The following is a 14,574-nucleotide window of genomic DNA, read 5'->3' as shown; positions in this document are numbered from 1 at the left end:
TGGTGCTCTTCGCGCGACATCGTGAACGGATTGGGCACTCCATGAAGCGGCTCGTCGTCCGGCCGCGATCTCTTCTTCCCACGAGACTGGACGCCGACAGTTGAATCTGGCGTATCTGGAGGCACATTTTTCTGCAACAGCGTCGCTAGCTTCGTCATGCCTGTGCCGCCTACTTTTCCGCCTGCATGTAAGCGTCGTAGCGGCCGTACATGGACATCCGCTAACAATACAGTCCTATTGTGGTTCGACGGCGAATCTCGAATCGTCTTATGCAATTTCACAGCCTCGTATTCATCCTCCGAGTCTTCGATATCAGGTGTACTCGATCCTCGGGGTGATTGGTCGAAGTCCAGTTTCGGTGACCCGGGCTTGTGAACTGTGCTGCCGCAAGTGGGTTTGCCGTATGGAGAGTGGTGCCATACTCGATACTGCCCTTCACCGCGGTATGGATGTTGGTAGTCTGTTTCCTCTTCTTCGTCGTGCTCGGAAGCGGCGGAGTGATGGTCTTCTGATTTGTTGCTGGAGTGGTGTGATTCGGGAATTTCGATGCTTTCGTATACCTCTTCGTCGCTGTTAACATCTGGTCCGCAGTCGCTTTCATGGGATATTTCGTCGCCAGTTTCAGAGGCTTCTTCGTCGCCAGTGTCCGAGTCTTCGTCATCGCCTGCGTCCGAGCCTAAAACTTCGGAGGGTTCTACATCCTTTTCCTCTTCCTGATATGAGTCGGTGCTCGCAAGTATTACTTGTGGATATAGGGTATCCTGTCGGTTGATCTCGTAGTAGCCAGACCAGTTGTCATCGGTATTCGAGAGTACTCCTGTGGGATACGGATTATCCGACCACCACCCCTCATAGTGACTCGACCAGTTGGAGCCGCCAGAGCTATTTGACACAGTGGCTTCGAATTCATCTCCTAGTTCACGAAACATATTAAACGGCGGCGATCCTGCTCCATCAACTTGATACGGTCCGTATTCTTCGATTTCTTCGGGTGCGTCTAGAGAAGGAACCAGTGTGAGCGTTGCGTCTCCCATATCTGTTTAATCGTTAGCCACTGTTTTACTGCTTTCGAAAGCTTGCGCTGTCATACCAGGAAATATCGTAAAATCGTCCATGACGTGCCAGTCGACGAGCGAAGCCATACTCGCTATGTGTCTTCGATACAGTGTAAATGTTCGTAGTCACTGTTGAAGCACTCGAGCGGTGGTGTACGTGGGCGTGCAGGTGTGCGTGCAAGTCCGTGGGCCTGAGTTGCGAGAAAGGCTGTTCGATGCGGGTTAAATAGGTGAATCGATGCGTGTCCTAAGAGCATGCGCTCTGGTTTTTTTATTTGGTTTCTAGGGTCGGTCCCCCTTTTCGTGTCCAATCATGTTCGTGTCGAATCCATGGTTCACCTTCACCAAGGTGGGATCCTTTCTAGCATGCTCGTAGATGTGTTTTCAATAAGCTAAGGATCCAATAAAAGACGACTAAGTGAAGACGATGGGTTTTTGGTCCGTGGGGAAGTCCGCCTAGCAGAGAAAATGCAGTACGGATAATCGTGTATAACCACCGCACGGCTAAGCTGACTCTGCATCTACCCTCGAGAATATCGTCAACGGATATTCTGTAATCCCGCTTCGTCCCTTCTATTATCGCAATCGTGTAGGCGACAGAACCCACTAGTTATAATGGTCAATTGCCCCTTCTCCTTCACCCCTTTCTGAGCGTCATGAACCAAAAGAGAGTCGAAACTCGGACGCCTCGTACAGCGGCTCCTACGAACAACACCACGAGATCTTTGAAAAAAAAAGACCATCGCGCTGAGAAAATGCACATCAGGAGTGGTATGTTCCTCACCACGCATTGGCCCACGCGACATGGACAAAACGTGAAGAAAGTTGTAGAAGAAGTTACCGAATCAACCGTGTTATCCATATAACAGCGCCACGTTGGGCGCACCTCTGCGTGGGCCTTCACCGTTTAGGCCACCCGATGACATTTTGATATGACATTTTAATCAATACACCTTGTGACAAGGTAAGTCAAGACTGTGAGAGTGTTTGTTAGCCTTCGACTGCGTACACCCCGGCGTAGTTTGTAAAGGAACGACTCACCATAGGCACCACATGTCGAACTCGCACCTAAAATCAATCACGCAAAGGAAGAATCAAGATAAAAGCCTCACTCGTTCATTCGTTCCTAGAAGTCATACCCACTATCCAAAACACAAATCTACTCCAAGAGACACCAAAATGCCGATTGCCGGGTATGAAACGCAACATGCACCGCCATGCAAACGCCTTTCATCAGAAAATGCCAGACTCAAACTCTAGAAAGAAAAGATAATCTCGCTCCACATCAAGCAAACATCGGCCTCATTCTTCTAGTGCCGCCACATTAGAGACCAGGAGCTCTTGGGATCCTAGTCCCTTCTCTAACAGTCAGCAGAATCACCAGGAGACATCCCATAAGCATCGTGATTAGAGCTTACGAGGTGCCCTCCTCCGCGGCAGCCCGCCCTCTACACCAAGGGCTTTCTTCGGCAAGCCGGTAGCAAGCCGGTTCTCTTTCCCATCTACCGGAACCGTCGTAGTCGTAGTTTTGCTAACAGGAATCTTGCCTTTCCGCGGTGTAGCAATTCTGCTTTTTCTCTCTTTAATCTCTTTGGTTTCTTGCTCCTCTGGCGACGGTGGCGTAGGCGCAGCAATATCTAGCTTCGGTATCTTTGCTGCTGGCGGCGTCGCATCTCCTGAAGTGGCGACAGGTGGTTTACGAGCCCTAGGCTTTACAATCTTCTTTTTCTCCTCCGCCACCTCTGCCTGCACCTCCTCTGGAAGTAGAGAGGCAGGCTCTAAAAGGCCCTTCCCAGGTGTCCCATTCGCAGCGCCTAGGCGGCGAAGGCGGCGAACCCGTGGCGTAGAGGAGCTCTTATCCTTCGCTTTCGACGTCGGCTTCGCAGACGGCGCGCTAATGCTCAAAGTAGTTGCCTCCTCGCCAGGCGCGTCTACCATCTCGATATCTGCAGGCGCCTCAACAGCAAGAACCTCCCCTTTCGCGTTTTCTTGGAAGTAGACTAGCGTCTCGTCCCATTTCACGGACTTGCGTTCGCCAGCTGCGGCACCCTCTCGCTGCCCATCTGCGCTCTCGTCAATGGCAGAGCCGGGAGAAACAGGCTTTTCGGTCGCAAGTTTTAGAACTCTGGCGTAGGCCGATACAGCACCCATCTTGTTTTTGCGGGTATTAGTACGAGTAAGGATGCCAAGTTCTTGCGCCTCCGTACGTCTGAGGACGATTGGCTCTCCTCCATCGACACGGCGGACTGGTATGCTCTTTGGAGTTTGCTGTTGCTGCGCATGGGATGACGGGGGGGGAATGCGAGATTTCCGAGTCCGCGTTGAGCGCCTTGATGACGACTTGGTAACTCCCGCCACGTCTGCGTCTTCAGGTGTTGAATCTGCGGTTGGGCTACTTGGCGTGGGATCAAGGGTGAGAGTTTGAGTGAGATCAAGAGTAGCCGTGTCGTCGTAAGATTTTTGTGGCGAGGGAGAGTTGACATCTTTATCTTCAAGGATTTTTCGAGGAGATGCGAGAGCGTGACGGATCACGTCGGAGTCGCGTCGATGCGAGAGAGACGACCGACGTGCAATGGTGGCCGCTTTGTGGGCTTTGTTTAATTTGCTTGCCGCAGCACGAGTAAGGAAGTCCTTCAGTAACGCAGTATCGTCGTCAAGGTGCGCTGTGAGGTCATCCTGGGTAACTTCCAGTCTGGCTGGTCGTGCTGGCGAGCGTAGCTTTGGTTCAGTTTGCTCTGAGATCAGAGTGTTGTCGGATGGCGGTGCTAGTGTCAATCCATCGGCAATGCTATCGATTGCCATATCGTCGTCGCCGGGAAGTGTAGACTCTTCATCTGCGTTTGTAGTGGTCGTAGGTAATACTAGCTCTTCAACATTTCCGCCGGCCACATGAGATGCTCTGGATTCGTCTGATGTCTCGGTGGACACCTGCCTTTCGGCCAGTTCCATTGTTTCATTCTCAATATTCAACGTCTCCTCAATAGTAGACTCCTCCAGCACTTCGGTAGTAGATTCGTTCGCATGCTCGGCAACATCAGGACTCTCGGTGATCTCGAGTCCATGGTCATCCTTAGAAGGACTGTCATTTTCTGAAATAGTCGCACCTTGAGTTTCTGCATCTCTAGTAACGGTCTTATCCTGGATAGTGGATTCGGGAACAACCGCCTCGATCTCGCTGTCTGACTCCCAGTTAATATCGGAGTCGTCCAAAGACTGAGGCTCGCTGCATGGCTCTTCGATATCTGCTGCTGGACCGTCGCCGACGAGTTCTACTTCTTGGACAACGGTCGTATCCTGAATAGCAGACTCGGAATCAACTGCATCAACGTCGTTGTCCGACTCCCAGTCAATCTCGGATTCATCTAGAGTCTGTGGGTGGTTGCAAGACTCTTTGATTTTTTCCTCAGTAGCTTCAGAGACTTCCCTTTGACAGTCGTGTTCAGCCACGATGGCATCCTCTTCGATGTTGTCGATGAGTGCTGGCTCTGATTGCTCAGGCTGGCCCCACGTTACATGTTCGGGAACAATCGACGCTGTTGCCTGGACTAGAATGCTGGTTTCCATCATTGCTTCAAGCCCGATGGCAGAAGTCTCTTCCTCCATGTTTCCGACTTCTGATTGTTCTAGGAAAGGTTCTGATTGGTCCAATGGGCTCGTTACTGTGGCAGAAAACGATGTTGCCTGTTCTAATACACTGGTGCCCACAGAAACCCCCGTAATGTCCACAGCGTCGCAAGTGTCTGCTAAGATTTGGTGTGGTGGTGACTGAGGGTGCTGAGGAATTGGTGAAATTGGGGTCTCGATTGGAAGGACATCGCTGTTCATTACCACCTCGTCCGTGGAAATGGTGAATTCGGTTTCATCGGTACCTAACTCGTTCTCTCCCGCTGCGGAGGGTGAACTGGAGTTGCAGATGTGATCCAACTCCACATAGCTGCCATTGTCACGGGTAGATGGTTCCTCATCGTGCTCGCCGAAAATGAAGGAGAATGTCGAGTCGTTCGCGGTACTCGATAAGGAGACGCGTGAGGAGGCAGCATGCGCAGTTGCGGCTTGGTTAATCGTCGCATTTTCAGGCTGTAGCATGCTATCGTGCTCAAATGCGGCACTTTCTGCTCCCTCTTGGTCATCGGGTTCAGAAGCGGCATCTTCCACTTGTCCATCAGCTGGTTCCAGATCCTCCAGGTCCAGGGTCGTCTGATGTGGCTTTTTCCCTACATATAGTCGTCAGTATCGGTACTCAATGGCACGCGGAATCTTGGCATACTGGGAAGTCCACTCTTCCTTCGATCCCAGCGCGTAGCACTAAAAGCTGGTTTCTTGGTCTCGATTGTGACATTGTTCCCTAAAGCGTCCTCATTCTTCAGTCGCAACTTTTTCACAGCGCGTGTAGGCGATCGGGACATATCCTGCTCTTCGTCTCCGGCGTTCGTGGTCGACGTTTGCTCGCCCGTCGAGTGCGATCTTAGCCCATGTTTATGCCAAACTTTCTTGTATCCTCGGTCGCGCGCGTAGGGTGACTTTGGTGCGCGTTCCCAGGCCCGGGGGATCTTTTGGAGTGGTAGAGAGGCTGGGTTGAGGAAGTTCACATCGGTCTCGTGCCATGTCTGGTCGAAAGTCGACGCTGTTTTCCGAGGTGAGGGCGCCATTAGGTGATGAACCTGGCGTATTTAACTGCAAGTGTAAGGATACTTGGAGCCCCAGCGCCTCCACGGGTATTATAGGTGGGAGAGTCCAAGTCGAAAGAATGGCGTTGGGGAATCTGGAGGTGCGGTGTGCCTGTGATGTTCTGGCGGGAGACCTAAACAAACCCCAAAACATAGAAATCGACGCTAGTGACGGGATTTGCCGACACGTTCAATCCGACCCTTCGAAAACTTAAGCATCAACTACGATTCACACTCTCGATCCCCAACATATCATCAACACGAATACTCTGCAGTCAACGCCGAGCTGTAGTGCCCAGGCTGTTCTCAGATCACCACAATGGTGCCCAAACCCGCCGCGTCCTCCGCCAAATCCATCGGGTCTCGTCCCCTACCTCCCCTACCGAAGCTCCGAGTCCGGAGACCAAACAAGCCTGAAGTGAATCCATGTCTGGGTGTCATGACATCAGTTCTGGGTATGTTTGGAGATGATTTCATTGTCCGGATAAGCACGTCGGATGGACATGTTGGTGGATAGAGGCGGAGAATGCGCTTGGCTGGGATCACATTGGCGCGAGAATATACACCATCTACAGAGTGTTATGCTTACATTTCTACTTTCAGGTTGTTGGGCCTCTTCAGGATACAGTGTTACAGGTTGTGCCCAGCTTGAGCAAAAGTTGCGCGCATGCATGGATGCGCCGGTACGTTCACTCTCAATTACATGCATCACGGAAATAGCTGCGACCGAGTCGCAAGACTTCGAGCATATCTTCGAATATTATCTCCCCCACTCTCGATGAATTGGACTAAAAACTTTGCTTTACAGAGACCTGCAAAAGGAAAAGAAAACATGATCAATTATCATCTCTCGCGAATGTATCCTAAGATCAAAGGACCACATAGACGAGACTGAGCGTCGCGAAAAAAGAGAACTTCGATTTCGAGGAGATGTAGGATACTGGGAAGTGCATACCACTACGAAATGGACGTTGGTGGATTACGGCTGAAAGCGATTGCATGGGAGGAGTTCGCCATACCGGACCGCGACACTCTACGGCGTTTGGATGATTTGTATACTATGTAAATACCAAATGGAACACCAACACACCACCTCAGCGCATATCCGGTTGCGAAAACGCGAAACGAGCTTCAAATGGTAACAGTCCCGGAATGCAAGTTAAGCAACACTTAACCTGGCTGAATTGGACTACATTCGTAGCAAGTCAGCCTTATTAGACCTCGAAACTGCTACAGCTTGCTATCCAAGCTCTGATAAACAAACCTGTCAGAGTACTCATAAGCGAGTTGTCTTTGCGATGTGCGAACCCTGACCGACATCAAGATGCAGCATCAAGAGTCAAAACCGTAGGTCACACCCCTCAAAATATTGGCTTTCTGCAACCGAGCAGACCTGCATGGCATGGCAAGCCACAGCTGGATTTGATGTGTGATCATCAGGAACAGCACGATTGGTTGCCGCGAGCGGCTGCAGGACTCAGCCCGCACGCCTCCAAATGCTCCTGCATGCAGAATATTGAGGTGCTGCGCACAGCCACCGGGGAGCCGTTGAGTTTGACACCGCATTCGAATCAATATACTCCATGTGGTCCTTCGAGGAGGTCCAACTTGGTCGGTCGTCGAGTCGCCAGTCGGCAAAACATAAACCCTTCTTTATGAGGGAGATCTGGGACAAAGATCAAGGTTGCGCAGATCAGGTTCTTCATCGAGCTTCTGCCAGCTGTTGAAAGAAACAAAATCCTTTGTAAGACTTCTATATACAAACAGATGAAGCACCATCAATAAAGCTTCGGTGAGCTGCCTTAGATGTGGTTCAGGCATCAAGAAGATAGTTTTCACCACTAAGTCTGCATGTTGTTGAAGGGAAGGGAACCATGGTACAATACGCAAAGTTTGGGCCTACGACACGGAATACACTGACATCCTCCTCTTTACCATTGTCGGAAAAGGACGAGAGAATCTATATCTGTCTAAACTGTCGGTTTGATACCTCTATGGGAAATGCCGTACGCGTGATATTCCGAACTGAATAACAGTGGAGAATCACATTGTTTACTATCTAAAGTCCGTGAAGAGCGGAGCTGGATCAGCCTAACCCTGGAGGTGCGCTGTCCCACGCAGAAAGGATGCGGCAGAGGTGACAGTCTGGACTCGACGACAAGGACTCCGGGTCGACTGATGCTCTTGTATAAGGCACTTCGAGACAGCAAACTTCTAGATCGCTCTCGATTTCGGATTAACAGAGGCAAATATTGCGCCAACCTGTATCGGAAACAGCTTCCCGCAGCGTGATGGCGCGCATGGTCCCGAGTTTTACAGTGTTTTCTAGAGCAGAGAGCACGGATGAGGTTCAGTCAGCGCTATAATATCAACTGGGTACCTCATACCCCCGCTGGACAAGTGCCGTGAGAGAAAAGCCCCCCGCAATCGACGTCAACAGTGGAACAGCAGAGGGTGGTTTTATCGCCAGCACACACCACGGCCACGGCCCGACTGACTCGACGCGGTTGTTGATCGCCGGTGTGAAGCTTGTGACGGCCGGCGGCGTGGCTATATTTGTCAACCCCTGCTTTCGTTTACAGCCCCCAAATTTGCTTGTTCGGCACCGCCATGCCCAACAAGGCACCACTGCACCTCAGCCGCTCCTTAGCCGTGGTCACCTTCATCTCCCAGCACGCCGCCGGCCTCAAGCCACAGGACGCGCTGGTTGGCTGCCACAGCGGCCATCACGTCTAGCCTCAGAGGGCTGAGAAACAACCCCCTCGATTGGCCACGATGCAGAACGGGCGGCGGCGGGACGCAGCTCGCTTTGCCCTTTCGAGCTCTACGGATCCCAGCGCGAGAACACGGCCTTCCTGGAACACGAGGCGATGGCAGCATGGGCTGGTCGCGACCCACCCAGGCATCGCTGCGTGAGCTCTCTCTTCACCAGATGCGCCGCGCCGACTCAGCCTGCGCGCCTTTTCGTTAGCTCGACCCTGGATTCATTTGGTGAAGCTCCCCGGAGCCTGCACTAGAAGAGGTTCCCTTCTCCCCAGGGCTGTGCTCGTTTCTCGTCTCGACTCTGCACAGTACTTTTCTGCGGTCCTCGCGCCTGTTCCTTTCTTTGGATATATATCCAGTCACTTGCTCCTAATTCTTCATACCTCTCAGTCCCTCGCATCACTGATCTTCATCATGCTCCGCTCGACACTCGCCTTCCTGGCACCCGCCATGGTATCTGCCATGGCCTTCCCCTGGGCGGGTCCAGAGCCCACGCTCGTGATGCCCGAGGGAGACAACTGGAGCCCTGCCCCCACAAAGGCCCCAGAGCTTGGTCTACTCGAGCTTTTCAAGAAGCGAGCTGCTGGTGACAATACTTGTGGTTATATTAGCGGTTCTTCTGGTAAGTGACGGGAGTTGGATAGACAAGTACACACAGCTTGTTAATACTTCTTCAGCTTCTTCGTTGACTTGCAATGACTCCAACTACGTTTGCGCAACCAACACGTACTACGGCGTCCACGGATGTTGCGATCCCAACAGTCTTGCCTCATGCAGCATTCCCACTACATGTATCGCCAGCAGCGATCTGGCCGCCTCCTGCACGGACGCGGCTTGCTCCTCTAACAACTACATAGCCAAGTGGTAAGTTACCTCGCCAATCCGTGAAACTTCCGGGCTTGACGCTTACAATCGCGTAGTACACTTACCGATTCGCCGTACTGCTACGAATGGCGATATGTGTACTCTACACGTACTGTCATGACTGAATTCGGATGCGCCGAATCCGCCTTCACCATTTCCGTCCAGCGAACCTTCAGCGGTGATCTCAACAGCGCTGCTGCAACCAGCTCCGAAGCCGTCATTCCCATCTCCACCAAGGTCATCACCGTTGTCCCCTCTTCGTCGTCCGTTTCGTCTTCTTCGATTCCCACATCCCCCAGTGTCACCGGCACTGCCGCGACCGCTATCGCCACCTCTAGCAACATCTCCCTCCCAACGACAAAGAAGAAGTCCAAGTCGCATGTTGGCGCGATTGTGGGAGGCGTTATTGGCGGTCTCGTTGTTATTGGTGCTATCATCTTCGGCATTGTCTTTGCCTTGTTGAAGAAGAAGAAGGCGAAGAACGCTGCCGCCGCCGCTCCACCTCCAAATACCCAGGGTCCCGCTCCCGGCGTCGCTGAGTTCAAGCCGCAGCCCGGTGGATTTGCGCCCCAGCAAGGCGGCTACCAACCACCACCACAACAACAGGGAGGCTACTACCAGCAGGATATCAAACCAGGCTTCAACAACCAACCGCAAGTGGGTGTTCCTGGCCAGGAAATTGGCGGCAATTCGCAAGCACCGTACAGCCCTCCGATGAGCCCCGCTCCGCAATACAGCGCACCGTTTAACCAAGGCCCACCACAAGGCATTTCCGAAGCTGCTGGTACCCCCATCCAGCCCGCACCGCAACAACCACACGCGCCACAGCACCAGGTGTACGAGGCCCCGTAGGCGCCCTCACTCGCTTTGGATTCTCGTCACTATTACAAACATCAAAAATTCGCTTAAGCGCCCCTCGTTTCCACCATACCCTCTCTGTTTACACACGGAGATGTCGCAGTCCTCCAATCTATCTTTGGATCTGCTTTTCGGCGTTGTTTGGATAATTCGTCACGCCCGCCGCATGCGCTATTTGGAATGAGTTAGTCTCTGAAAGTTTTTCTTCTGCTATATTATAGCTATTTAGCGGAGTCTTTGGACCGGTAGCATGGCATGGAGGCCTCTTGGATTGGGGCTAGATGAATGGGACAGAAGAATAGCATTTCCTCAGCTGTAGATACTGTATTTTGCAGAGCCATACTCGAGCAAATTTTAATCGTATTTAATCGCACCATACTCTCCTAAATCCTAAACAAAGACGTACTACTATTACACTTCTTGGCTACTCATCATCTACCTCGGTTTCTAGTGTTTGTTACCGTTGCGCAATTGAGTATACCTAAGCGACGGTCCGAGATGGGCAGATCTATCGATTCCGGTCAAGGTGGACCCCCTGTCGAAGTCTAGCTCCAACCCGTGACGAAGCGGTCGAATTAAACCCTAGTCCGAGCTTCCAATCCTCTCCCACCCTTGCGCCCAAGGAAGCCCTTTACATTGACTCGACCTTGGCACCACCCCAGAGCCCCTAGCCTCTTCGTCTCCAGCTCTCCAGGTCTCGTGTCTCGCACAACAATACACGTAGCTTACGCGTATCAGTTCCATGCTATTTACCTTACAGGCCCCGCACGCCTCGGCTTTTCCAGCCGTCGCCAGTCGCAGACGTTGGCGGGACAGCTTGTGTTGGCGCTAAAGTGCTACAGCATGTCTTTACGTCCGGTGAACTAGCGCTAAAATCAAGCCACAGACTTACCGTATAAGGTAGCAATTCCGGACGCCCTTAGGGAGGATTAACAACTGCCTAGCCAATGAATCTTCAAGCCAGCTGACTATTAGCCCAGAAAAGGAGGTTTACAGGGGTCGACTCAGTTTCCGCGCTGGTTCACCGGACGTGAAGAGATGCTGTAGAGGGAGGAGCCGCGCAAAACAACGGCGGGACTGGCCTGGATCCATGGACCGGGTACGACATCCTGCTCGCGACAGGCCCAAGCGAGTGGGTGCGGGTGCCTCGGACGGAGGTCCCTTGGCCCAGCTGGAGCCGCCCTTCTAGCGCCCGCCCCACGGACAGCCGCCTGGCCTCCGCGCGATGATCCTGAGCTGTCCTGGTGGCAGGGTGGGCATTTGCTGGACTTGATAAGCTTGGGGTTAAGTGCTGACGAGGTGCGATCGGACGGGGGAGGCCTGCGGGCGAGGCTGAGCTGGAATGGAGGATGTCAGTGATTTGTGTAACGGAGCAAGGGGTGGAGTATGGGGAGTTGGTTATCACCGAGTTTTGGGGGCTGGTTTGAGGGCGTTGTAAACAGTGGGTACGTCCATATGGATGGGATAGCTGTGAGGTCTAGAGGAAGTCGTAAGGTCGGAGTCGATTTCTTGCTTTCTTTTTGCTGTTGATTTTACCTTAGCTCATCAATTCATCGTCGCTTTTCATCTTTACCTCTTGGAGTTTTACTTGTGAGCATCCTCATCCAAGTACTTTGTATTTCTACGCCTATACGAAGGCTTCACAGTTATGAGCTCTAGTAGTCAAGAAGTATGAGGGAATGTCTGTGCTATGCTCCAAGATGGATCGGAGGCCATTTTCGGTCTTCACAACTGCACAACGACTTTCGTAGCCGACACCCCCTTCTTGAGCAAGTCTAACGCCTCCTGAATTTTCTCAAGACCTCCTTCAATTATGGTCGGTTCCGGCTTCGCCTTCAATCTCCCATCCTTGAGCCCTTCTTCAAAGAATTCAAGCCACACTCCCATCCAGACAGGCAGCTCCTGACCCGGCGTTGGGGTAGGCGCATAAACTGCAAAGTATCGCCGTCAGCCTTCCGCACCTTCTGAACTTACTCTCACATACCGCTGAATCAGGATAAAGAAGGTGAAGCCAGTACTTACCAAGAGTCCTCGCCACATCCCCCAACAACACAGTACTTCGCTCATACCCCCCACTCGTCGTCGCAATCAGCTTTCCCCCACCGGAGGCATGCACCACCTCGGCGCTCTTCACGCTTGTATCAGGATCGGAGATCGCATCAAACACGCCGATCAGCGTCGTTCCTTCCACTGCCTTCAAGATATTCGCAACCACATCCGGATCCGAGTAGTCGAAAACATGCGTTGCTCCGAGCGAACGGACAAGTTCGTGGTTCTTCGGGGACGCTGTCGATACGATGGTCCATCCAGAAGCCGCCGCAAGCTGGATTGCAGATATCCCGACTACAGAACTGCCGCCCCAGATGAGAATGGACTTCTTGCCACTACTAGCATTGCTCGTAGATTTGCCTGGCGCCGGCTGGGCTAGGTAGTTTGGCTCATAGAGACCTGCAGCTGCAGTCGCTAGTCCGATGGGCAGCACAACGGCATTAGCATAAGGAATCCCCTCTGGGATATGCGCTGCAGCGACTTCGCTAACAATGGTGAAGAGCTGGTAGCCGGCGTGGGCGAGGTTCTGGGTCCTGGGGGCAATGGCGAGGCTAGGCCATACGATTAGCCTTGAAGGTTATGTATAAATTGCAGATATAGGACATACCCGACTACACGGTCGCCCTTCTTGAAGCGCGTCACACCTTCTCCCACATCGACTACTTCGCCTGCGATTTCGAACCCAAGGATCTCGAGCACAATGTGAGCTCGCTTGTTTCGTGCCTTATGGGGGGGTTGATTACTTACAAATGGGAATGTTGGCACCATGCGGCCATGATCTTGCATCTTGTGATCAGCTTTCTTCTACATCAGCTCACATGGAATAAAATGTCATGAAATGTAGAAGGGTGCATACCAGGATTGAGCGCTATAACATGGTTCTTAATCAAGATTTCACCTGGTGCTGGCTTCGTCAAGGGGCTTTCTTTGACTTCGAAGCGGGCGCCTTTGGATGGGATCCATGCTGCTTGGTTGGACATATTGACGAGTAAGATTGAGAATCTGGAGAACGAGACAGTGATGGGTGTTGAGATACAAAGGAGAGGCGTTCCCCAAGTCTCTTATACATTTCCATTGCTTCCATCGCCATTGATCTGCTGGGACGGTCGGAGGAATATAAAAATTTGTGGGTTCATTTGGCTTACTCGGGCCCCCGTGGGGTTCTTTCAATGCCGCTGCACTACAGCCTGAGACTATATTTGTATCAGCAATGTAGGAGCGGCATTCGAAGAATCCGACGAAATCCGCGTCTTACATCTCTCTCAACGCAGAGTCGGTAGCATTGTCGAATGACCTCAGCAAGGTCGGGCCAATGCTCGGCCGGTGGACGAATCGGGAGGTAATCCAACGTCGGGCCGATTCTAGTGGCTCTCATAAGCCAACATCTCAACCCCCAGTCCCTCTTTGGCTTACTTTTTTCCTCTTAACCGTCCGCATTGTTTCAGTAGGCGCAATGGCGTGCGTACGCCTTGTGTGATATACTAATCAAGCTTATGGGGGTTGCGAAGCGGGCGCGTTTTCTTCATTGCTGCATCATTAGTGTACAGACTCTTAGCACTGTCAAGGCCGCTTCGACACACTTTCAAAATCCCAACGATTATGGAGGCTATCATTTTGAATGATTTGCTGACTTGTTGAGCCACGCCCGACGTCGTCAGCCAGTTGCTGACCGCCTGGCAAAGAACGTCAGACTCCTCAACGAGGATATGAATTGTGACAATAAGTCGGAAAGGGTTGAAAGTGACCATTATGGCATTCTCTACTGTCCTCTTTGTGTACAAAAAAGTACTCTGAGGTCATTGGTTTGGTCCTCTCCACTTGCGTCAGGCTCTTCAATTTCATTTTTGATGCTTCTGGTTTGTACACACATGCTTCAGTTCAATGGAGTAGTTCGTGAGGGAATTTCTCTTGTGCAGGAAGCTCTCATCAATCTCCCCTAACTTCAATACTTTCTTTCTTATCCGAAGCTGGTGCCTAATTTAGTATCGAGAGAAATCTTAGCTTATCTCCTAAGCTTCATTTGAAAGGGAGTAGAATAGACCCCTTAACAATCCTAACTCGACTGGCCTCGTACACCTAAGAAATTAACATCTATCGCACCAACCTGGCTTTTCATCAATCCAGATCTGCTCTAGTCTATGTTTTCTCGCTTGGGCATGCTTCTGAAGCCTCTAGACAAGGTCTGCCACCTCCAGCACATAGTCAGAAGTCATGATGAGGGCGCCCTCACCCGTCTCGAAACTAATAAGCAAGAACGCCCCAAAAAGCAACGACAATCAGTCTCGTGCGTCAGTCATGTGTCCTCAAACAGCGCTTTC

At 51.9% G+C, this 14,574-nt stretch overlaps 4 protein-coding genes across 4 annotated transcripts; 2 read left to right on the top strand and 2 right to left on the bottom strand.

Moving 5' to 3' along the window:
- Positions 1-1,999: 1,999 nt before the first annotated feature.
- Positions 2,000-5,704, bottom strand: BDZ99DRAFT_497008 (uncharacterized protein; the record flags this gene model as incomplete). Its single annotated transcript, XM_033723477.1, has 4 exons — positions 2,000-2,008; positions 2,065-2,123; positions 2,474-5,269; positions 5,323-5,704. The coding sequence occupies 4 exons, from the start codon at positions 5,702-5,704 to the stop codon at positions 2,000-2,002; spliced, it is 3,246 nt and encodes a 1,081-aa protein (XP_033579600.1).
- A 240-nt stretch (positions 5,705-5,944) lies between these two features.
- On the top strand, positions 5,945-6,967 carry BDZ99DRAFT_461288 (uncharacterized protein). The gene is made up of 3 exons (XM_033719591.1): positions 5,945-6,177; positions 6,326-6,405; positions 6,531-6,967. Exons 1-3 carry the CDS (start codon positions 6,042-6,044, stop codon positions 6,615-6,617), a joined length of 303 nt encoding a protein of 100 aa, XP_033579599.1. The 5' UTR covers positions 5,945-6,041; the 3' UTR covers positions 6,618-6,967.
- A 1,735-nt stretch (positions 6,968-8,702) lies between these two features.
- Positions 8,703-10,581, top strand: BDZ99DRAFT_497006 (uncharacterized protein). The gene is made up of 3 exons (XM_033723476.1): positions 8,703-9,107; positions 9,163-9,349; positions 9,406-10,581. The coding sequence occupies exons 1-3, from the start codon at positions 8,900-8,902 to the stop codon at positions 10,199-10,201; spliced, it is 1,191 nt and encodes a 396-aa protein (XP_033579598.1). The 5' UTR covers positions 8,703-8,899; the 3' UTR covers positions 10,202-10,581.
- Positions 10,582-11,773: 1,192 nt separating this feature from the next.
- Positions 11,774-13,493, bottom strand: BDZ99DRAFT_461286 (zinc-binding oxidoreductase CipB). The gene is made up of 5 exons (XM_033719590.1): positions 13,113-13,493; positions 13,004-13,053; positions 12,864-12,946; positions 12,230-12,807; positions 11,774-12,138 (listed from the first exon to the last, which is right to left on the bottom strand). The coding sequence occupies exons 1-5, from the start codon at positions 13,234-13,236 to the stop codon at positions 11,933-11,935; spliced, it is 1,041 nt and encodes a 346-aa protein (XP_033579597.1). The 5' UTR covers positions 13,237-13,493; the 3' UTR covers positions 11,774-11,932.
- Between the last annotated feature and the right edge of the window lie 1,081 nt (positions 13,494-14,574).

Source organism: Mytilinidion resinicola (genome assembly GCF_010093595.1).
Source record: "Mytilinidion resinicola strain CBS 304.34 unplaced genomic scaffold BDZ99scaffold_6, whole genome shotgun sequence".
Lineage (NCBI taxonomy): Eukaryota > Fungi > Ascomycota > Dothideomycetes > Mytilinidiales > Mytilinidiaceae > Mytilinidion > Mytilinidion resinicola.
The sequence above is the reverse complement of the archived record's forward strand: the minus strand, read 5'-3'. Positions and strand labels throughout refer to the sequence as shown.